Raw genomic sequence first — 24,925 nt, forward strand, 5'->3', positions numbered from 1 at the left:
ACTATTTAATTTGTCAGAATAGTGGCCTGACCCACAACAAAACAGCTAAAAAATATACTTTTTTTTCACAAGCTGCATGGATACAGATAGGTCTTATGGCGATGATGTGACAGGAAGAGGCTAGGAGTGGGAAAAAAGTGATCGTGGCCTCAACTAAGGTACAGCTCCAGCATTTGTCTGGTATGAAAATGGGCAACCACGGAAATAATCTACTACTACTTTCAGTGTGAAGTCTGCAATAGGCCTTCCCTCTCAGCTGGTCGACAGGTTGCACTTTGCTTTATCATCAGCAACTGGTCCGCGAGTACTTTGTATGACATTCACGTCCCTTTTGCTAAACCCGAGTCAAATCACTTCCCGTACTAAATTAATTCTCCAGAATATGAACCTCAAAACAACATCTCAAACATGATTATAGCAGGGATGACAGGAAATTTATGAACGAACCTTAAATGATTTTGGACCCTCACATCTTCATGGAGAAATACAACTCCCATAATTCCAGACAACATGAACGAAATTATGTAGTGATTCCATACGAAATGAAGTCGCACCACTTCCCTCAACCTTCTCCAAAATTCTAACCAATTCCGAACTTATCTTTTCATCTCTAAAAGCATGATATCACTCATTAGCAGTTATAACAAGATTGCCCGATGAAGTTCTTCTTCGCCTTCCCTCTCTCTCTTTAACTCTGGATCTTTTCCTGATGGTTGGAAATACCCATTCATAAATCTGGTGACAGACATAACCCCTCCCTCAAACAGGCCACTTTTGAATCTATCCTTTCAGCAACCACTGAGGAATTCTACACTCCTGACTGATATATTTCACAGCCCCTTTCTTGTCAGATACCGTACAAATTCATATTTTGAAGGTATTCACATATTTCTGCATACATATTTGAAGTCTCAGATTATTTTAATTCTTAACTTCCTCAATCGTAATTTAAAGAGTACTGCACGTCCCTTAAGGAAGAATTTTTCATACCTTCAAAATATGGAAATACTGTCCTTTCTTCCCAGCACGTCCTCACCACACAGAGATTGACCAATAGGGGGACTTTAAATCACATGATAGGCCTAGTTGGGTCTTAGCAGGTGCCAGTAAATCTCTTTGCGTAAAGTTCCAGAATTTTATTTAGGAGAAGTGTAGTCGAAGATTTTTATTAAAACCCTAGATTTCAGGCAATACAAAAGATAGTAATATGAGAAAATATTTCAACTTTAAACATTCTAAGACAACAGTACACATCAGATCAACAACACGCCAAATCTAAGATTAACAACCAATCCTTGTGAAGCTGTGTTATGAACCTTTACGTTCATTTCTGGAAAAATACTGTGTTAAGTAAGAAAGTAACAAATGAAACACTTATCTACTGTCACTGTATAACTCAATCATTGTCACAATTCGAAGTGACATTGGATAAAGCATAGTAAACTTCAGTTTTTTTTTTTTTTTTTTTCAATTTGCTTTATAATCATTAACAAGAACTATAATATACACCACCTTTCCAATACTTATCAGTCCTTATATTTAGGATACAAACATTACGACTGGTGTTATAAGTTGTGACGTGTTTCACCGTAAGCATCCTCAGCCAAAATAAACCTTAGCCTAAAGTTTGGTCAGGGCCCAAATCTAGTGATCTTAAAGTATATGGTTCCCTAAGATCTGAACTTTACATTAGAGACAATCAGTAGCCTTAAAACTAGTGTGAAAACTTCTGACAATGTTCGATATAGCTAAGAGTAAAAACACTACAATCGTATTGATGGAAGTTAAAACATTAATTAAATAAAATCATACAAGATATCATATTGCTATCAGTCAATCAGTAAAAATGTGGCAATGGGCAGACGATTACCAGACCTCGAGCGGCTAAGCTGACCAGTCACTGCTCTTCCAACATAAGGGACTTCAATTCATGCTCATTGCATCTTACTTTCTCCATCTATGACTTTGTTGAACTCCCAGTAGAAATTCGAGGACACCTGTTTTCAGCTTAACCAATGTTTAAAGGAACTGGATACAGTGTCATGTGTTACTGCTCATTAGTCAACTACTAGATGTGATTTTTTTCAAGTGACTCATGTCTATGCAAAGGAATCAGATTTAACTAGCGACTATTCTAATTACCTTCTTCATTCCATTTTTATTAACGAAGACAACAGAAAATATTCTGGGATTAATTGGAGAATGAATTGCTAAAGACGCCAAGCAATCGTGCCAAAATTTTGATGGGCGATTTCAACGTGCAGGTGGGGAAAGAACGTAAGTTTGAAAAAAACAGTAGGTGATTATCCAGCTCACACCAGAACAAATACGAATGGGAAGAGACTTATTAACTTATGTGAGACTTTTGATCTTAAATTAATGTCCACGTACTTCAGAAGACTCCCAAGGAAAAAGAAAACTTGGTGCGCTCCACGGATAGACCTAGATGAATTTCAACTGAACAATGTTGCAATTTCGAGGAGAAACACTAAAGAAATTATGAATGTGGTAGTATGGAAAGGAGCTAATCTTGACTCTGATCACTTCTTGACCCGCATAAAATTCAAGCCGTTACCGTTAAACAAGAAGAGACGCTCTCCGAATGTGTCAACAAAAGTAAACCACGAAAAACTTAAAGGAAACAGAAACGACTTTCAAAGACGTATGCGGGAGAAGAAAATGGAGACTTGCGAGGATATTTGAGAAAATATGGCAAATATAGCTAAGGATGTTGCACCAGTGCGACAAACTCTCAGACACCAATGGTGGACCACAGACTGATGTAGCAATTGAAGGAGAGCTGCAGCCTATAAAGCATCGTACACAGATAAAACAGAAGATAAATTTGAGACATACAAAGAGGTACGCAAACAGACACCAAAGACCCTCTGGCAAGCCAAAAGGAATCAAGTATCTGAAGAAATCCGAAGTATTGACATGGAATTTAAGAAGAACAATATTAGAACCTTTTACAGGACCTTTAAAGAGCAATAAATGCACATCAATGATCTACCATGGGATTTCGAAGGGAAGATGGAAAATTGGCTGTGAATAAGAACAAAAATTGTGAGATATTAGCTACATATTTTGAGAAATTTTTGAACGTTGAAAAACCTAAAAATGAATGGCCAAAAGAGGATCCAAAGCAACGGAATGAAAACGCAATACCCCCTGATGAAAAAGAACTCCGTGAAATAATTACAGACTTAAAGAACAACAAAGCTGTAGGGGAAGACTCCGTCCCAGCAGAGATGCTGAAAAGTGGTGGAGAAATCGCAATCACAATTTTAAGGCAAGAAATGGAAAAGGTCTGGGAAATGGAGGTTATCCCTGAAGACTGAAAAAAATGCTATCATTCATCCTCTACACAAAAAAAGGTGATATAGCAGACCCTAACAACTACCGTGGCATTTCCATCACACCTGTAACATATAAGACACTTTCTAAAGCACTACAGAAGAGACTTGTGGAACAAGTGGATCACCAACTAGGCGAGTATCAAGCGGGATTTAGGAAGGGAAGATCATGCGTTGATCAAATCTGGAGTCTGATACGTTTACTAGAGAATCATCTCTCAAAGGATCTGGTAGTGGTTTTTATAGACTTCAAGAAGGCATATAATTCAGTCGACAGGGAAGTGCTATTCAATATATAGATGGAATTTGGAATCAACACCAAAACAACGGCAATTAGCAGACTTTAACTGGGACACATTCAAAAGTTAAGTTTATGGGAGAGATCTCCAAGCAGTTCAAAATTAAAACAGGAGTCAGGCAGGGTGATGGACTGTCACCAATTCTTTTCAACTGTGTGTTGGAGATTATTATCTGGGAATGGGAAAAAGAACTGGACAGAAAAGGATTACTTAAGCAAGTATACATTGGAGGGTCAAAAAGTGGTGTCATGATCAATTGCCTTGCCTTTGCTGATGACGTTGCGCTGCTATCTAAGAATACTGACACAGCAATAGAACAGCCGAATGTACTAAAACTACAAGCAGAAAAAGCAGGACTAGAGATTTCTTTCAAGAAAACTAAATAAATAAACATCAAAACAGCCCCTCGGTACCTGAAGACAGAACACGGTAAAATAGAAAGAGTTGATAGCTTTAAGTACTTGGGTGAAACAGTGCAACTGAAAAATAATGAAAGAGAAGCAAACAACATAAGACAGGAGAAGATGACTGCGGCTTTTCATAGGACATATCCTATATACAAGAAGAAAACCATCTCCAAAGGAGCTAAACTAAGGCAATACAATAGTGATTTAAACAGAATGTCTGTACGCTAGTGAATGCCTCCAAATGACAGGGAAAGCAAGACTGAGAGAAGCTGAGAAATTCGAAAGATCCTTTGCAAAATAATGGGTCCAAAGATTGTGGACGGTGAGTACAGGTCTAGAAGTTTCATTTCCGTATTGATTATATTCACAAATATGAAGTTTTGAATCTTCCACCTAATCAATACATATATTTATATATTATTGTTCTACAGTGCTGGTTTCGACCTTGTGAAGGTCATCTTTAGCTGACAATCACAACATACAATTAAAACATCACAATAGGAATGTCACATGATATGGGTAAAAACATAGTCATTACAAATGTTCTAGTTTAAATAATCGTCTAAATTAACTAATATAATAATTAAATCTTAACATTACTATATGTACATGAATGATGTGTGTTAAAATACATATTTCTTAAATTATAAAGGTGTCACATAGTATGGATAAAAATGCGACAATGAAAGGCTGAGTCCATGAGAAAACAGAGACCTAAATTCTATGGGCATTTATTTAGAATGGATGAGAAAAGACTAATGAAAAGGATTTTCACAATACTAGACACCAGACCTAAAGTGTCAGACAAATGGTTCAGAGAGGTGAGAAAGGATCTCAAACAGGTGGGACTAAATTCAGAAGACATCTCAAACCAAACAATGTTTAGGTCAGAGATCGACAAATTCCAGGGATTCCATGACGAACCAAAACTTAACCTTGGGTGGACGGAAGAAAGAAGACAGGCTGCCAGAGAAAGGACGCTAAAGTTTTGGGCTGTGAAGAAGGCTTCCAGAAACATGTAACTGTTACCTAACATGGTATCTAATGGCCTAAACGAAAAAGAAAAAAAAAATTAAATTACTTAATTCTATTTATTTCTTTACAATACGTCTACAGTTTAACACTAGCAACTTCCATACTTCATGTCATGCTTCCTACACTGTCATCACCGCTCCATTGTCCACCCCATTTCCCTGAATTTACCGTCCTTCGATTGTTCAATTCTAGTAGCACAGTTGTCAATGTAGAAGCCATTTTTCAGTTTCTTTGCTTTGGAAACAGAAGTTTCAACTTCACTGCCTTCAATAAACTTTATTTTATACATGGAAATCAATAACAGCAGTTTAAAAAAAGGACTAAAAGAAACCCTGAATAAAACTCTTGTGTGACGAAGAATTTGGAATTCTCCTTCTCGACTGTGCCCGAGAAAATCCTGATCACCCCCACCAACTGCTGGCCCCACTACCAGTACGCGACCACTCTCGCCAAGAAGTGCACACGAGCCCTACTCATTACTGCTGCTACTTTCACTCACGTTACTATAAGAATACCAGCTCTTCGTTACATGTTTTCATTTGTATTTGAATTAATAAAGACCCAATATTTGTAGAGAATTTAAGACTATCAACTCCAATATGAAGTTAAAAATGATGGCTTTGAAAAATGTTCTCCATGCAAATGAAAAAAATCAGCACGAGGCAGCAAACAGAAAACTGGTGGTGATTATTGTTTTTAAGAGGATGTCCAACTGGGAGAATGGAAAGAAAAGTTGAAACTGAGTTGGGAGAAGATCAATTTGGCTCAGAAGAAGCAATCCTGACTTTACGTCTGATCTTAGAGGATCAAATTAAGAAGAACAAGCCCACATGCATGGCATTTCTAGATCTTTAAAAGGCATTTGATAACGTTGATTGGACCAAGCTATTTGAGATTCAGAAGGGGATTGGAATCAAATACCGTGAAAGAATGATCTAAAATCTGTACAAAAATCAATGACCAGTGATAAGAATCAACGCTGGAACAACTGAGCCATGCAGTGCAGCAAGCATGGGCCACAATTCCTCTGGATGACGAAATGAGATTACTTTAGTTGAGGAATATTCACAATTATTGATATTTATATAGCAGGCGAGATCATTAACAAAGTGATTGTTTAATATCTTGAAAGTCAGGCCAATATAGGTGGTTTTCGTTTAAAACATGATAAAAACAATCCAGTCATAACAATTGTTTTACTTGCCAATGTACCTAACAAATACTAATAATAATAATAATAATAATAATAATAATAATAATAATAATAATCATCATCATCATCATCATCATTTCCCTTTATCCAGCTGTAGCCGGGTAGGGGCAAATATGGTTCCTCTCCACTTTCTTCAGTCTTTCCACCACTCCTCCTCCAACACTGTGTCCCAGTCCAGGTTTCTTTCTATAATGCTGCGTTGGATGGTATCCTTCCATCTCAATCGAGGTCGTCCACGGCCTCTCCTTCCTTGGATTTGCATTTCCATCACCTCTTTTGGCATTCTTTCGTCGCTCATTCGCTTTATGCGCCCAAACCATCTTAGTCGGCTCTTCTCTATTCTATCATTCATTTTTTCCACTCCAATTTCTTCCCGGATTTTCTCATTCCTTATTTTGTCTCGTCTACTCTTCTGTATCATACTCCTCAAGAATTTCATTTCGGCTGCCTGTATTCGACTCTCATCCTTCTTTGTCATTGTCCAAGTTTCTGCTCCGTAAGTTGTTATGGGTACGTAATACATCTTGTACATAGTATCCTTTGCTTCCATTGGCACATCTTTGTCCCATAACATATTTCTTACACTATGATAGAAACAACTTCCAGCTTGAATCCTTTTACTAATCTCAGCATCCAGTCGAGCATTCTCCATTAATTCACTCCCCAGGTATTTAAACGTTTCCACTACTTCCAGGGGCTTGTCTGCAAGTCTAATCTGACCTTTCCCTTCTTTCTCCCCTCTCGTCATAACAAGAGTTTTACTCTTTTCTACACTTATTTTCAATCCACATTCTTCAATCTTCCCATTCACCACATTCAACTGTTCTTGAACCTTCCTGTCGTCTTCTCCCCAAATCACAATATCATCTGCAAATAACATCATGTTCATTTCTCTTCCTCCATATGCTGCTTTTGCTGTTCTCATGATGTCATCCATTACTATTGTAAACAGGATTGGTGATAGAACACTTCCCTGTCTCAGCCCACTAGTTATTTTGAACCAACTTGTCCTGCCAACTTGTGTTTGCACGCAACTACAACATTCCTTATACAATGCCATGATCATTTTTATTAATCCCTGTCCAGTTCCTTTTTGCACCAGACTGTCCCAAACTTTCGTCCTAGGGACACTGTCATATGCCTTTTCAATATCAATGAATGTCATCACCATATCCTTCCCGTACTCCCAATGCTTTTCCATTAGTTGTCTCATAATGAAAATGGGCTCTATTGTTGATCTTCCACTTCTGAAACCAAACTGATTTTCCTGTATCTGCTTCTCAAGCCTCAACCTTATTCTACTTTCCAGTATTCTTTCCATTATCTTAGCAACATGGGATATTAGAGTAATTCCCCTGTAGTTCTTCAAAACTTTCTTATCACCTTTCTTGAAAATTGGGATGATTATTCCTTTTTGCCAATCCTCAGGGACCTCCTTATTCTCCCAGACATTCCTGAGAACCCGATATGTCCACTGCAGGCCTACAGCTCCAGCTGCCTTTATCATCTCCACTGAAATTTCATCTATTCCAGCAGTTTTTCCATTCTTCATCTTTCTTACTGCCATTTCAATTTCATTCATTGTAATTTCTTTATCCATTTCTTCGTCAACTAATTGTCTTTCCTGGTCGTCCATTGAATGACTGTCATCCGTTCTTATGTTCAGCAGCTTCTGAAAATACTCTCTCCATCTATTTCTTATTTCTTCTGGCTTTGTTAAAATTATGCCACCTTCATCCTTCACAAATCTGGTGTTTACTTGATCTCTCTTTTTGTTTCTTAAGATACCATACAGTAATTTCTTGCTGCCCTGCGTATCATCTCTCAATTTCTGTGTGAATAAGGCCCAGCTTTTCCTCTTTTCTTCCTCCACTACTTTCTTGGCCAAATTCTTTGCCTCCACATATTTTCTTCTACTTTCTTCAGTCTTAAATGTTTTCCATGCCTTCCATGCCATTTTCTTTTCCTTCACTTTAATCTTTACCCTATCATTCCACCAGTGTGTTTCTTTGTCTTTCACATTTCCTGATGTTCTACCACACACCTTTTCTGCACATCCAACTAGTGCTTCCTTAAATCTTTTCCATTCCTCTTCAACATTCCCCACCTCTGTCCTGGGTACCAAGGGTATTATTTCCCTTTGAAATTCTTCTTGTACGCTTTTCTCCTTCAACTTCCATACTTTAATTCTTTTCTCTCTTCTTAATTGGGGTTTTTCAATCTTTCCAACTTTCAATTTTCCTATCACAACTCTATGATCTCCACCAAAGGCTTCTTCAGGCATGGCTGTTACATCTACAAGGTTCTTCCGGTGTTCTTTCTCTACGATTATATAATCAATCATGGTCTTTGTTCGTCTGTCTCCCCAGCCATACCTTGTAATCTTCTGACTGTTCTTCTTCCTAAACCAGGTGTTTCCAACAATCATTTGATTCCTCATGCAAAAATCCACCAACAACTCTCCTTCTGGATTTACATTTCCATATCCAAAGGGCCCTACAACATCTTCCTTTCCTTGTCTTTCCATTCCAACTTGTGCATTTAGATCTCCCATCAATAGTACTTCCTTATCTTCTATCTGTCTCTCCACTTCCTCTAAGAAGTCCTCTAGATAATAATAATAATAATAATAATAATAATAATAATAATAATAATAATAATAATAATAATAATAATAATAATAATTTCATGTCCCCACTTTTAACGAATTTCGGAGACGCAAAACAAAACATAGGTGGGGTATGCATTAATTTAAAAAATGCAGACAACGAACGGACAAAATTAAACAATACGATAATAAAACGCATGACCACCACACCTGTAGATATCCATAAAAGCAGCAAACTTTCCTGTTATTTTTATTCTTTCCGTTGGGAAAACTTTTGGCACTATCCGGGAGATAGCATACCTAAAATAAACAATGCTGTCTCTCTTATCTCATTTACAGCTGTTTAGGTAAATCCTGATGTGATAACTACAGAGAACAAGCATGAAATATACTTAAAAATAAGGGTCTCGCTTTCAACAGCTGCAGTTATCTTAAGAATGCTTCCAGTCACTATGTATTACATTAGGAAATACAACTCTTAACATACGTGAGTTATCAGCTGGTGATTGCGCACGCTTTCTACAGCACGGCTTTGCACAGCTTTATTCGGAAGGAGTGGCTTCTGCTACACATACACAAACTCTCCAGAAGCTATTTGGGAATAGCTTCACACAATTTGGACTCTAGAGTCTGGAATGAAACTATTTTTAAAAAGTTTCAAAAAGACGGGACCTCGAATGCTCTCGATTGCAGTGCACGGCTGATGAGATAGCAGTGTTATGATGACAGGAAAGTTGGTGGTACAGGATGATACCGTATTCACTCTCGTATTAGACTCCTTTTTTTCCCCACTTTCAACGCCAAAATAAGTAAAGGAGGGTCCAATATGCGATAACAGTGCAGTGAACACGACTTCTAGACCATAAAGAGCTATAAATTGTATATGTAAACATTTTACACTATTCTTTAACAAACTAATCAATGTATTTGACTTCTACTGGCCATTTGCGTTGGAAGGCAGTATTTCTAAATGTTAAGTCAATAAATGGTGATTGTTACTTTTAGGCCTACATATGAAGTAAATATGGTCTTTTTTTGTTACCCATATCACGTCTTTGTTTCATCTCATTAATTCCACTGATGAGGTTGATGCCAGGAAGGGCATACGGTTGTAAAAGCTCTCTAAGAAGATTCGTCTCGCTTCATGCGCGACCCCGTAGAGAAAAGGGATAGGGGTATCGTATTATCACATCGCAGGCATCAATTTTTAGTGATGAGACAAAGTCTCTTAGTGCATTGGCACTGCCGGTGGCTCCAGTTAGCCTACACAGTGGCCTCCACGGTATGCACTAGCCAGCGTATTGGTAGGTGTGCTAGGTACCAACTGATGAGCCCACCCTAGCACACGAGGGCGAAACGCTGGCAACCAAGAATGAGCTAGCTGGAAAATTTATAATGTCCAATAACGGACCATTTATATTGGTATTATAAATTTGCTCATTCAGGACAAATATTTCAGATTCCCTATGGGAATCAACGTCTATATCATCTGATGGCCAAGCAGGCATCAATTTTTAGTGATGAGACAAAGTCTCTAAGTGCACTGGCACTGGCGGTGGCTCCAGTTAGCCTACACAGTGGCCTCCACGGTATGCACTAGCCAGCGTATTGGTAGGTGTGCTAGGTACCAACTGATGAGCCCACTCTAGCACACGAGGGCGAAACGCTGGCAACCAAGAATGAGCTAGCTGGAAAATTTATAATGTCCAATAACGGACCATTTATATTGGTATTATCACATTATGCAATATTGATACAAAATAACTCAATGGCCAGTCATTCGTGTCTGTCGGGTGAGCAGAAGGCTTACCAGACAGTAAACCTGATCGCTGCTTTCATTTTAATTGTCTTGCGCTGCAAACGTTCTTGCTACCGGTGTGTCGTCATTCCAAGTGACTTCATCTTCACTGCCGTCTGGTTAGCCATGCACTGCAATTGAGACCGAGAGCATTCGAGGTCCCGGCTTTTTGAACCTTTTAAAAACAGTTTCTTCCTGACTATAGAGTGCAAACTGTGTGAAGCTATTCCTAAATGGTTTCTGAAAATGGTCCCTGATATTCCCAGCTGGTGTATGTGTAGCAGAAGCCACTTCTGAATAAAGCCGTGTTGTTGAAAGCGTACCAAACCACCAGCTGATGACTAGGGTATATTACGAATTGTACTTCCGAATGTGATACATAGTGACTCGGAGCATTCTTTTGATAACTGCAGCTGTTGAAAGTCAGACCCTTATTTTTAAATATATTTCATGCTTGTTTCTCTACATTTATCACATCAGGATTTATCTAAACAGCTGTAAATGAGATAAGAGAGACCGCATTGCTTAGGTTAGGTATGCTATCTCCCGGATAGTGCCAAAAGTTTCACGACGGAAAGAATAAAAATAAATAACAGGAAAGTTTGCCGCTTTTATGGATATGTACAGGTGTGGTGGTAATGTGTTTTATTATCATAATGGTTAATTTTGTACGTTCGTTGTCTCCTATTTTTTATTAATGCATACCCTAGTATGGTTTTCTGGAATCTCCGAAAATCGTTGAAAGTAAGTGGGGACATTAAAAAAAATCAATACTACTATTCTTTGTCAGGTACGTTGGCGAGTACTGTGACTGGATTATTTCTAACACTTTTAAACCTACTTCTCTCCCACAAACCCTATATTGGCCCGAGTTACAAGATAAAGGATCACTTTTTTAATGATCTTGCCTGCCTATATTAATAGGCCTAGCAACAACCGTGATTATTTCTGAACCAAAGTAAACTCGTTTCCTCATCCCAAGGTGGTGCAGCTTTTTTTAGACGGGCCTCCAGAGGAAGGGAGTTGCATGTACCATTTTTACCCCCAAATAAACCTTCCTGCCATTCGTAAATCTCTGGCAATACGGTACTGGGAATCGAACTCGGGCTCCCGAGAAAGGCAGCTAATTACGCTCGCGGACATTCTTAACTACAAAAGAGAGACATATATACAGGCCTGATGCGTGCTTGCTATGTGCGAGTCGGACACGAAACTATTCACCTATTTGTGTGATGTCACTAGGGCTAAGCTATGGAGGCGGACACTTCTTAACTACGACGCGTATTTTCATTTCGTGGGTCGTACGGACGAAACTATTCACAAATTTGTGTGATGTCATCAGAGCTGCATAAGGCTTGTAACTGCTTGAAAGCAGAATCATCGTTCTTCTCCGACGAATTACGCTGGCGGATCTTGTTTGTGACTTTTTTCATTCCTTCGTCTCAAAAAGCCAGGGGGGGGGGGGTCTAATATGAGTAAATACGGTAATTCAAAAGAAAAAAGTGATCGAGTTTACTCAGGTGTACTGTGTGGTAAGCCTACTGCTCAAATGACAAATGATTGGCCATTGAGTTATTTTGTATTAATATTGCAAAATATCATAATGTGATACCCTTATCCCTTTTCTCTACGGGGTCGAGTATGAAGCAAGACGAATCTTCGTATCGGCTTTTTACAACCGTACGCCCTTCCTGACGTCAACCTCATCAGAGGAATTAATGAGATGAAATAAATGACGTGATATGAGTAACTAAAAAAGACTATATCTACTTTTTTAAGTAAGGTCCGTTTTGTTGTAGGCACTAGTAGTTCGCCCACATATCGCAACGAGCACGTGTCATGTACCAGCATGCCTCGGGAACAACTGTGCTGAGTTTCAGCTCCGTAGCTAACCTGTACGGTTCTGTTCTGTGCTTTCAAAATGTTTGACTATCAACTCGCCCTCTGCGTGTGAGGTTCGGTCAGTGATACGGTTTATGTCAGCAAGGAACCTGTCTGATGCAAAAATTCATTGACAGATTTGCGAAGTGTACGGTGATACTCTTATGAGTGAAAGCAAAGTGCGTAAGTGCGTACGACAATTCAAAGATGGCCATGACAACGTCCATGATGAGGACCACTCTGGTCGCCCTTCTTTGATTACAGACGATTTGGTGGCTTCAGTTGAAGCGAAGATTCGTGAGAACAGGCACTTCACAATAATAGGTCTCTCAAACAAATTTCCTGACGTGTAGAGATCAGTGCTTTACAACATTGTTTCTGAACACCTAAAGTCAGGAAACTGTGCTCCCGTTGGGTCCCGTAACTCCTAACAGAGGCCCACAAAAACCAAAGATTTGAGTGTGCGATGAAGTTCTTGACTCGTTATGATGAAGAAGGTGACTGCTTCTCGAGTCAGATGATACAGATGTTGATTCCCATAGGGAATCTGAAATCCCAAATTGGTATTATAAATTTACTCATTCAGAACAAATATTTCAGATTTCCTATGGGAATCAACATCTATATCATCTGATGGCCAAGCAGGCATTAATTTTGGTAATGAGACAAAGTCTCTCATAGTGCATTGGCACTGCCGGTGGCAACAATTAGCCTACGCAGTGTCCTCCACGGTATGCACTGGCCAGTGTATTGCCAGGTGTGCTAGGTACCAACTGACAAGCCCAGCCTAGCACACGGGAACGAAACGCTGGCAACCAGGAATGAGTTAGCTGGAAGATTTATAATGTCGAATAACGGACCATGTATATTGGTATTATTTCTTGAGTCAGATCGTAACTGGAGACGAAACATGGGTTTCGCATATCACGCCCGAATCGAAGCAACAGAGCATGGAATGGAGACACACACACTCGCCTGTAAAGGTGAACGCCAAACAGAGTCTGTCCCAAAGCAAAATCATGGCGTCGGTGTTTTGGGATAGGTATGGTGTTTTGTTGGTCGACTTCATGCAACGAGGAACCACTATCAATGCAGAAGCATACTGCAAAACCCTGAGAAAGCTACGCAGAGCGTTTCAAAACAAAAGACGCGGCATGCTGACAAAGGGAATTGTCCTTCTCCATGACAATGCAAGACCTCACACTGCAGGTCAGAGCCGCAATTTATTGGAGAGTTTTGGCTGGGAAGTTTTAGACCACCCACCCTACAGTCCGGATCTTGCGCCGAGCGATTACCATCTGTTCCTCCACCTCAGTGGCAACCATTACAATGATGACGACGATGTGAAAACGGCAGTGAACTCTTGGTTATCGGAGCAGGTGGCAAGTTTCTATGAAGAGGGTATTTTAAAATTGGTTACGAGGTATGATAAGGGTTCGAACAAACTTGGCAACTATGTTAAACAATAGAGTTAAGTATGTACTTTCTGAAAATGAATTTACTTTTTTGAAATAACCTTTCGTTGTATACTTATTTTCAAACGGACCTTACTTAAAAAACATGCCTCGTATGTAGGCCTAAAAGTCATGATCACCTTTTATTGACTTAACATTTAGAAATACTGCCTTCCAACGCAAATAGCCAGTATAACTCAAATACATTCATAAGTTTGTTAAAGAATAGTGTACAATTTATAACTCCTTATAGCCTAGAAGTCATAAGTTCAATGCACAAAATTTGAGCTTATCGCATACTGACAGGTAGTAGAGCCTTCGATAATTACAGATACATACTGCAGACAACGGAGAGTGAAAGTAGCAGCAAAATGCCTGTTCTCGATGTACTCGTTTGCAATGGGCAAGAGTGAGGAATATAACTGCTAACATTCCAGTTGTTGGTGCAAGCGGAGTAAGCGGAGAATTTGCATTTTCCAAATGAACTAATTGTAATCTTAAATATAACCAAGTTTTTTTTTTCCTTTTTGCTATTTGCTTTATGTTGCACCGACACAGATGGATCTTATGGCGACGATGGGATAGGAAAGGCCTAGGAATGGGAAGGAAGTGGCCGTGGCCTTAATTAAGGTACAGCCCCAGCATTTGCCTGGTGTGAAAATGGGGAAACCACGGAAAACCATCTTCAGGGCTGCCGACAGCGGGGTTCAAGCCCACTATCTCTCGGATGCAAGCTCACAGCTGGGTGTTCCTAACCGCACGGCCAACTCGCCGGGTTAACCATGTTTTAATGTAACCCTTGCCTGTGACTGGTAACAGTTTTAATGAACAAAGTGTATCTCGTGAGATTAAGAGTAATAACATTTGAACAATAAAACTTAAAACATGAATGCGCTACAGTACTAAGCTGGCTTTTGAGAATTCGTTTTAACTTCTTTTTGACAACTTACCCATGATTTTTATTAAGAATGACAACGTGAAGAGGAGTTTTCTGCACACGTTTTGCCTAGAACAGAAAGAAACACATTACAGAGATGAGTTAACACAATTATCAGCCACACTTAGCCCCCCCGCCCAGAGAATGGAAATGGCCACAAAAGAGGAAGGTCCATGAAATAAGGACACACTTATTTTTTTTTTTACACATTTTTTTATTTATTCTTCCCCCTGATCAATAAACAGTTTATATCATCGAACGGCACTAGTTTCAGATGTTTATTCTGGCCATCCTCGGGTATTCAACATAACTTATTAGAATGACATGGTATTACTAAAATCAAAAGGGGCTGAATCCCATACGTTAAGATTACAGAATACAAAGCTAAATACACAAATATACATTTGAAAAGTTCATATTTGGAGTAACAGTCTTGTGGATTGGAGTTTCAAAATAAGACTATAGTTGGTCACAGAATTCATGTAACTTGATACTGAAAGACAATTCAGTCTAGCTGCATTGAAATTGGCAGTTAATCAAACAAAAGTGACATAAAATGTCATTGTCTAGTAATCCTGCATCACTGACAATGGGACCCTGAGTAGTGAAACAGCCAAGTATACGAGTAGTGTGTGGCTGAAGTGGCGGTCTATCACTGGTGCCCTCTGCGACAAAAACATTTCTGAGTGGTTAAAGATAAAAATACATCGGACTGTCATACGTCCAGTTGAACAACATGGTGCAGTCCGCTGCCCTGCAAAAAAGAAATAGGACATTGACTAGTTATTATGGAAACCACAATGTTTCGTTGGACATCAGGCCTGGCAGTCCACAATCATGTCACCAACGATGCACCATTGAGGGAAAGCCAGCTACGATGGTACAGACACGTTCTTGGAGCAGACAGTACATCTGTTGCAGGAACAGGTTTGACTGCAGAAGTTGCGGGAAGAGGATCAGGAAGACCAAAGCAGAGATTGCTCGACGCACTTCACTATGAATTGAACATCGTAGGTCTACACCTCGACCTGGCATATGATTGTACCAAGTGGAGAAACAAAGCCAAGAAAGCAGACCCCGCCTTAGGGCAGGATAAACATGGAGAAAGAGGAAAAGATTATTTATTTATTTATTTATAAAAATTGCAGAATATATTTTAAATACCAGTTATAAAATAGTGAATTTGATTGAAACAAAATATTTTGTTTGCAATCAATTGATTTCATATGCCTCTAAAATATTGTTCATTTTCAATCTTCCCAATTTGAATAAACTTCACGGTTTTTTCGTTTTTATCATTCTTATTGACGAAAAACATGTGAGGTCAGCTTGTAACAAGGGAAGTTCAAACGCACTACTGATGTGTGTTACTTCAGTACGAGCCAAGATAAGAACCATTATATTTCATGTATAACTGTTAGTCTGCCGAAACTAATTCTCAAAGGAATGTTATTTGCTTTATGTCCCACTAATTACATTTTTAAGGTTTTCGAAGATGCCCAGGTGCTGGAAAATAATCCCGCAGGACTCCTATTATGTGCCAGTAAATTATCAACAGGAGGCCGACGTATCCAGCACCTCAACCATCTCGGCTACTAGCTCGCCCACCTGAATGACGTGCTTCGTTCCTGAAAGAACATCACATTCAAACATTTAGAAATGAATGTGTATGTATTTCTATTTAAATAGTTAGCAATTTGAGATCTGGAACTTACCTTAACGATGTCTCTACTGCAAGGTTTTGCTGCGTCACGGCTCTAGTTGGTCGACCTACTTCTGCCACGTCACGCCCTAGGTCTTTTTACTTCTAGGTTTGTTTTTTTGTGCTTCCCTCAGTATTACCGTTGTTGTTATTATTATTATTGCGCCGTCTGTGTGGTGTAGTGGTTAGTGTGATTAGCTGCCACACCTGGAGGCTCAGGTTCAATTCCCTCATCAGCCATTCTCAAAGTAGTTTTCAGTGGTTTCCCACTTCTCCTCCAGGAAAATGCAGGGATGGTACCTAACCTAAGGTTACAGCTGCTTCCTTTGCTCTTCCTTGTCTATCCCTTCCAATCCCCCCCCACAAGGCCCTGTTCAGCATAGCAGGTGAGGCTGTCTGGCGAGGTACCGGTCTTCCTCCCCAGTTTTATCGTTCCAACCCAATGTCTGACTCTTCAGGACACCGTCCTTGAGGCACTAGAGGTGGGATCCCTCCCTCCCAGGACGGTAAACGGATTAGCCTCATATTTCAATTCTTTTGGTAAAGTAAGCAAAGGTTTCTTCATGAACACCTTATTCTATTATAACAGTAATTTTCGTTATTTAATTTTCCGTTACTTGAACTCTTTGGGAAAAGTACATCTGAGTTCATTCAGATTAATCCACTGTTATCATAATTTGAATTGTTTTTCAAAACTATTTAGGGATAGTCCAACGAGCTTTTTGACGTGTTAGTTAGTTTTCCTTTAACTTTCCATTAAGTAATTTACGTTTATGTGAACGGCTTTCGTGGAACAATATTCATAGTTTAATTGGCCGCTGTGGAAGAGAACGATCACAGTTCTTTAAACATGTACGGCATTTAGTGATGTAAATGAACAACTTTTAATAGTTGTGACAAGGCATAGCCAACGCAAACCGATGAGGTTCCTCACCTAGGTGTACTAATCACAGGCAACACCCAGACCCGCGGTGTTGCTCATATGGGTACGACTCACGAGTACTGGAAACCCACAGACCAGCCTCTTTGCTGCTACTAATCACAAACCTATTTCGTACCTAATACAGTGGTACTACTCGCAAGTACAGGCAACCCATGGTGTTCCCCGCGTGATGGTACGAATCAAAAGTAGTTTCATGGTTCTAATTCAATCATCCCTTGGTCGCCCCTTTTAGTCGCCTCTCATGACAGGCAGGGGATACCGTGGGTGTTTTATTCGTCTGCGTCCCCCACCCACAGGGAGTAAAGAGAAAGAGAAAAGAAGTAGAAAGAAGGGATCCGTCACTTCGAAAGATGAAGTAACCAACGAAGAAAGGCAAGGGCCACGAAGGGTGTGAAAATGAAAGGCTCCCTAGGCCTCAAATGCTCTAATACCATCGGGGTCTATAAAGAACAAGAGTTGACCAAGGGAGGTCGGACAGGATAGACTAAAGTGAGGAGCCTGGCACAAGTAAGTGGAAGCAATGCCAAGACTCAGGTAAGGGCCCCGTGGTCGCCAATCCACACTCCCAAGTTGAGAGCCCCTTGGGCCCCTTTTAGTCGCCTCTTACGACAGGCAGGGGATACCGCGGGTGTATTCTACATGTGCGTCTCCCACCCGCAGGAGGTAGTGTGTTTGGTCCACGAGAGGTATTTTATTTCCGTCAAGTCCGCCGGCAAGCCAGTTAGGACCCCCTATCCGCCACCTGGGACGCGCCACGTGGGAGTGTTACCTCTCCCCCTGCTACGCCAGCATAGTAGGTTCGTGGCATGTTTTATTAGCTACGTTTGAAAGTATTACACTATGAAAATAGTATGAATAGAAATAATTTTAAGGTTAGAATATAATGTTTTGATATCTAATCCCCGCTCTTTAATTTTATTATTACATCAAGAAATCATAATTCATTCAAAACGTTTTATAAGTTCCTTAACATTTTGTACATTTATATTAACAATCCGTTATTGTCCTCAACAAAATCTCCCACATGAGTGTCATAGTCTGGCATTTCACTGTTTAAAGTTTGCTGCTGCTCAAACAGTGTCTTTTAGAAAATGAGGTCATCTTTCCTTATCCACTCTTTCCTGTAATATTTGGTCAGCTATGTGTTCAGGTCATTGAGCTTTTCTTTCTTCAGAGGAACCCCTTCCTCCACTGGTACAGGCACAATAGCAGAAAAGGGTTTCCCATGTTTCAATATGCTTTTTGCTTCCACCACAATCGCTGTTATAGTTTACTTCACCTCTTATCACACAGTTGAATGTAAGTATGATCCTCTTACAGGGTTCTGGGATATAACGAGCTTTGCTGCATAACACACGCTGGACATAACGACTTCTGCAGCGGTTCCAGTTATTTGTCACCTTTAAACGTATGGATTAAATGGACTTTGCTCACGTATTACATTACTGGATTGTGTATTTTGATGAGCTGCATACAATGGCGGTGATAACTCATTTTGAGAAAAAATGGACATAACGGGTTTTGCAAATGGATGACTCAAATATGAAAACCTGTGCACACAGGCTAACGAAAGTATGGAAGTATTATTGCAGATCACACTCTTTAAAACAAATGTGAGTAGGAGCCTTTTACTTCCAAGCAGTGGTCACACTCGACCACGTGCAACTGCGAGCAATGACTTTGGCCGCCAACTTGAGTGATCGAGTCGAAACTCGTAACCTCTGCTCACTTATGCCAGTCCACTTTCTTCATTATTCTGCATCCATCACTAGGCTATCACAAGACAAATATGCACCACGCTAGTCAATCCAGATATAGGTTACCGTATCACGCTACACTTCACTGTAACACTCAAGACATTTCTGAAGGAATGTGAAATACAAGCACTAACAAGCTCACTCTGCCATTCAACAATCTCGCTGCTAACCCACAAGCAAAACTGAACATTCCTGAGGCTAATGGTTTGGTCCCTGAAAGTGCAACTTATCCTTTGAAGTTCAGGAATTTAAGGCCGCCTGCTGTAATCACGTAACTGTGACTAAGACTCTTACCCGAGTTGGAAATCACCTTTCTTTCACAAGGGATGACAAATACAGTAACATGTTCACATCTAGGAAAAATGTGATCGTACTAAGCGGTGATAGTAAAAATTTGTGATGCGATAAGTGAGGTATTTTTTTAACAGATTTAATATGATGAGAATCGGGACTTCGAATTTACAACGTGCTAAGCGGGAAAACCTGTTAATCAGGAACACACTAACGAGGTTTCACTGTCTTATTAGGAATAAAAGAGAATGAGGAAATAAGACATCACTCACTGCTAAAGGCTGGCAGAGGAAGGAGGGAACACTCCACTGATCCCAAGGGATAAGACAACAGTCTTCTTAAGTAGCTGTTCAGCTGTCTATACTCCTTCAAGCCAGTTAAATAAGACTATAGACAGCTGAACAGCTACTTAAGAAGACTGTTATCTTATCTTAACACACAAAATTAACATCTTTAACAGTCTATCGGCTGTACTTTTTCTTATCCTCCAACAGGAGTATTCAAGGAAACACATTTCTATTTCATTATAAAGACTAAGCTGTTTATTGCTCTACCGTCAACAGGTTTTGGGCGCATTGACTCAGCACTCCGGAAAGTATAATCTTGTGAACTTGTGACATGCAGCTTGATACTACGATTTTAACCAAGGACATTCTAACCATTTTATGTTAGACAAACACCTACATTGATATCATCTTTTTACGATTTGTAAGAACAATCAGGATCCTGATTATTCACCTTACAGGTTTGAGTTTGAGGCGATGATGCCCTTAATATACCGGTACCAGTAACAAACTCAAGCACATGGTGTCAAGTAGTTCGTGGATGGCCGGCTAAGAAGAAATCATCAACTGAATTTCCGGAAATAAACATCAGAAATAGGTTTTCTGCCCTAAATAATTTCATTCTGGAAGAAAGCGATCGCGCGCATGAAACCAAATCAATGCGATCCGCTGCCATTGCCGTGCCGAGGTTAAAATTTAGGCCTAGATTTCAGATTCAAGACCCAGTTAGGCCTAAATCAGCAAAGGAAGCTGTGTTTGGTGATAGCCAAGGAAGAGGAATTGCAAGAGTGATAAACGACGAGAATAAAGCAGCAACCGGAGAAATATATCCAGGAGCTTCTATCAGCAGTCTCCTGGAAAACGTAGAAGAAGCAACTAGGAAGTTCGGGAGCGGCGATGCAGCACTTATCAACGGTGGGACGAACAACGTAGCTCATGACGACGCCAAGAATGTAAGATCACAACTTAAACATACACTAGGGAAGCTGACCCACACTAACGTCTTTGTAGTGAACGTGCCCTACAGGCATGATTTGAGTAGAGACTCGTGTGTGAACATTGAAGTGGACAAGGTCAATACAGATATTGTTAAAATTTGTAAACATTTTTAGAATACTCAGGTTATTGAATGCAGCAGTTTTGAGAGATACAGTTATATAAAACATGGCCACCATCTAAATAATTAAGATAGCAAATATCGTTCTAGATTTTATTAATCTTAAGATATGTACTGTAAAACAGGCAACTCCCTTCAGTTATAATACTGACCAGAAAAACTAGTAGAAAGAGCCAGCTGTACTTCAAGCTGGCTCAGTCAACTAGAAAATGAAACTCAGGAAAGTAAGGAATTTCAAGTTACCCAATTGCAACAGTCAAGTTTTATGGAGGAAGGGGGTCTGAGATTGCTCTTGGTAAACTGTCAGAGTGTAGTAAATAAACAATTAAAATTTGGTACATTGATGGAATCTTATGAGACTGATGTGGTGGTAGGAGTGGAATCGTGGTTGAGGGAAGGGGTGGGTAATAGAGAAGTATTTCCAGAAGTGTACACAGTCTATCGTAGAGACCGAGGAGATAAGAAGGGAGAGGGGGGGGTGTTTATTCTGGTGAAGAAAACTTCTTGTTCACATGAATGGTTTACCGATGAAAGGGATGAAATATTAGGGATAAAATTAGTTTGTGATAATATGAAGGAGGTGGGAATTATAAGAACATACAGGCCTGGAAGAGAGGAAAGAGACATGGAAATATTTGAGAAAATAATAGATTATGCTCATAAAAACAATAATAATGATACGTTAATAATTGGGGAAGATCTAAATTTGCCTGAAGTTGAACGGAATGGAGCTGCAAGTGAAGCCCAAGAACAGAACTGGCAAATAAGTTAATTTGGGAGGGAGGATTTACGCAAGTAGTACAAGAACCGACTCATCTCAACTTGCTAGATGTATTCTTGGTTAAACCATAGGAAATTGTTGATAAAACTGAGGTAATTGAAGGAATAGGAGACCATAAGGCTGTAATAATGGATGTAGGACTCGTACCAAAAAGGCTTAATAAGAGGGTCACACAAGACAAGAAATTTTACAGAAAAACTAAAGTTGATGAATTTGGGACTTACCTTAAATCACAATTCAGTTGTTGGATAAGTGAAGGGAGTAATGTGGATACGCTTTGGGCTAAATTTAAAGGAATCATTTGGGAAAGAGAGAAGAGATTTGTACCTGTTAAGAAGGGTAAAATGACCTCAGACCCTGTTTATTATACAAGGGAAATAAGAAAATTAAAAAGAAAATGTAGAATAGTAAACAGGAAAATCAAAGAGGGTAGGGAGAGTAGAGAAACTAGAAAACAGCTAATGAGGAAAATGAATAGAGTGAAAAAAGAAGCAAAAGAGAATTATATGAATGGCATACTTCAAGAGGGTAATGACCACAAAGAGAAATGGAAAAGGCTGTATTCATATATCAGGAATCAAAAAGGAAAAGGAATCCAAATTCCTACAATGGTGGGAGAAGGGGGTGAACACTATTCAACAGATACTGAGAAAGCAAACCTATTTAGTAAGGAATTCAGAGATTCAATAGAAGATTGTCAGAAGTTGGAAACCGAAACAGAGGATAGAGAGGGAGAGACACAGAGGGAAACAAAATGCTTCTCATTCACAAATTAAGATATTTTCAGCAAGGAAAAGCAGCAGGAAGTGATCAAATTACTGGGAAGGTATTAAAGACAATGGGGTGGTACATAGTGCCTTATTTAAAATTTCTCTTTGACTATGTCATAAATAATAGTGTAATACCAAAGGAATGGAAGGAATCTATAATACCAATTTATAAAGGTAAGGGTGATAAAAGGAAACCAGAGAACTACAGACCAATCAGCCTGACCAGTATAGTTTGTAAAATACTGGAGAGTTTAATATCAAAGAGGGATATGTGATGGTAAAAATTGGTTCATGAGGAGCAAGTATGGATTTAGAAAGACTGGTGGGATTTCAGCAGGACATATCAGATCAATTGGATTCAGGAGGTCAGTTAGAATGCATAGCCATAGATCTTTCCAAAGCCTTTGATAGAGTGGAACATGGAATATTATTAAAGAAATTGGATGGAATAGGATTGGACGTAAGGGTTACACGTTGGATAAAAACATTTCTAAATTCAAGGGTTCAGAAAGTCAAAGTAGGAAATAATGTATCGCAGGCAGAGAAAGTTTTGAAGGGAATTGCACAGGATAGTATAATCGGTCCGTTACTTTTCTTAATATACACAAATGATTTAGGGAACAATATAACATCAAAAATAAGACTGTATGCAGATGACATAATTGTTTATAGGGAAATAAATAACATTGAGGATTGTTCAGAATTACAAAGGGACCTTGAAAGTATCCAACAATGGGTTGAAGAAAATCATATGAAGGTTAATGGAGGCAAATCAACTGTTACAACTTTTACAAACAGGAGTTTTAAAACTGATTTGAATATACTTTGGATGAGGTAGTTATCCCAAAAGATGGCAAGTGCAAATACTTAGGTGTGAGATTTGAAAGTAATTTGCACTGGAAGGGTCATGTTGATGACATTGTTGGGAAAGCATACAGATCGTTACATGTCATAATGAAGCTACTTAAAGGATGCAATAAAGAATTAAAAGAAAGAAGTTACTAAAGTATGGTTCGTCCATTATTGGAATATGCAAACAGTGTTTGGGATCCTCACCAAGAATACCTATTAAAAGAAATAGATAGTGTGCAGAGGAAAGCAGCAAGGTTTGTAACAGGGGATTTCAGCAGAAACAGTAGTGTATCAGAAATGTCAAAGGAACCTGGGTGGGAAACTTTAAGAGAAGGGAGATAACTAGACTTATAGGATTATATAGAGCCTATACAAGAGAAGCATGGGGAGATATCCGTGAGAGGCTTCAGTTGGAAAATAATTATATCGGCAGGACTGACCACAAGTATAAAATTAGAAGGAATTTTAGCAGAAGTGATTGGGGTAAATTTTCATTCATTGGGAAGGGTGTGAAGGAGTGGAACAGTTTACCAGGGGTAGTGTTTGATCCTTTTCCAAAATCTATACAGATATTCAAGAAGAGAATAAACAGCAATAGAGGAAATAAATGAAGTGTTAGAGGGCATTTGACCAGTGCAGGTTATTGTAAATAAAAAAATGTGTGTGAATAAATTAATTCCATCCCCTGGTCTAAGAGGTTTGGACAGCCAAAGTAGGGGACTGCCTGTAGGGGTGAAGTACAGTGGGGACTTCGAGGGCCCTGGGACCACTACGGTAGCTGTGAAGGCCCTTCAGGAACTCTGAAAAGTGGTGGCAAAAGGGGCTCTGGTTAAGACGCAGTAGGTCGTTATACTACTTAGGTTCCAGAATGGGTAAAAAAAAAACGTAAATAAATGCAATGTAAAGTTTAATCTTATACCAGTTGTATAGTATCATTTGAAGTAATTCCACATACTGTATATCAGTTGACTATATTTGTAAGTAGTACAGGAGATATTATAAATTAGAATTTTGTGAACAATATAAATTTATTAAGGATGAGCTGTGTGTTTAATAGAAAAAATTGTTAGCGTAAATTGTATAATATTGTATTACAGGAAAATTTTCTTCTCTTGTTAATTTAATATTTAGTGCTTGACAATAATGTATTTTAGTGTACCATTTGCCACCGAGGTAGACACCTCATTTGCAAATAAAGAGATTTTGATTTTTGATTTGATTTTTGATATGGGCGAAACATGTCCCTTGTAACTTTTTATGATAAGATTTTTTTTTTTTTTGCTATGGGCTTTACGTCGCACCGACACAGATAGGTCTTCTGGCGACGATGGGATAGGAAAGGCCTAGGAGTTGGAAGGAAGCGGCCGTGGCCTTAATTAAGGTACAGCCCCAGCATTTGCCTTGTGTGAAAATGGGAAACCACAGAAAACCATTTTCAGG

The 24,925-nt window shown here is 39.2% G+C and overlaps 1 protein-coding gene across 1 annotated transcript in view; it reads right to left on the minus strand.

Annotated features, from left to right (window-relative positions):
* Positions 1-24,925, minus strand: part of LOC136885077 (myc-associated zinc finger protein) — a 49,265-nt gene that overhangs the window by 13,821 nt on the left and 10,519 nt on the right. Inside the window, exon 4 of the mRNA XM_068230174.1 lies at positions 15,002-15,057. Within this exon, the coding sequence (XP_068086275.1) occupies positions 15,002-15,057 (56 nt within the window). The remainder of the gene's footprint in view (positions 1-15,001; positions 15,058-24,925) is intronic.

This window comes from Anabrus simplex, chromosome 13, assembly GCF_040414725.1.
Source record: "Anabrus simplex isolate iqAnaSimp1 chromosome 13, ASM4041472v1, whole genome shotgun sequence".
In the NCBI taxonomy this organism is placed as follows: domain Eukaryota; kingdom Metazoa; phylum Arthropoda; class Insecta; order Orthoptera; family Tettigoniidae; genus Anabrus; species Anabrus simplex.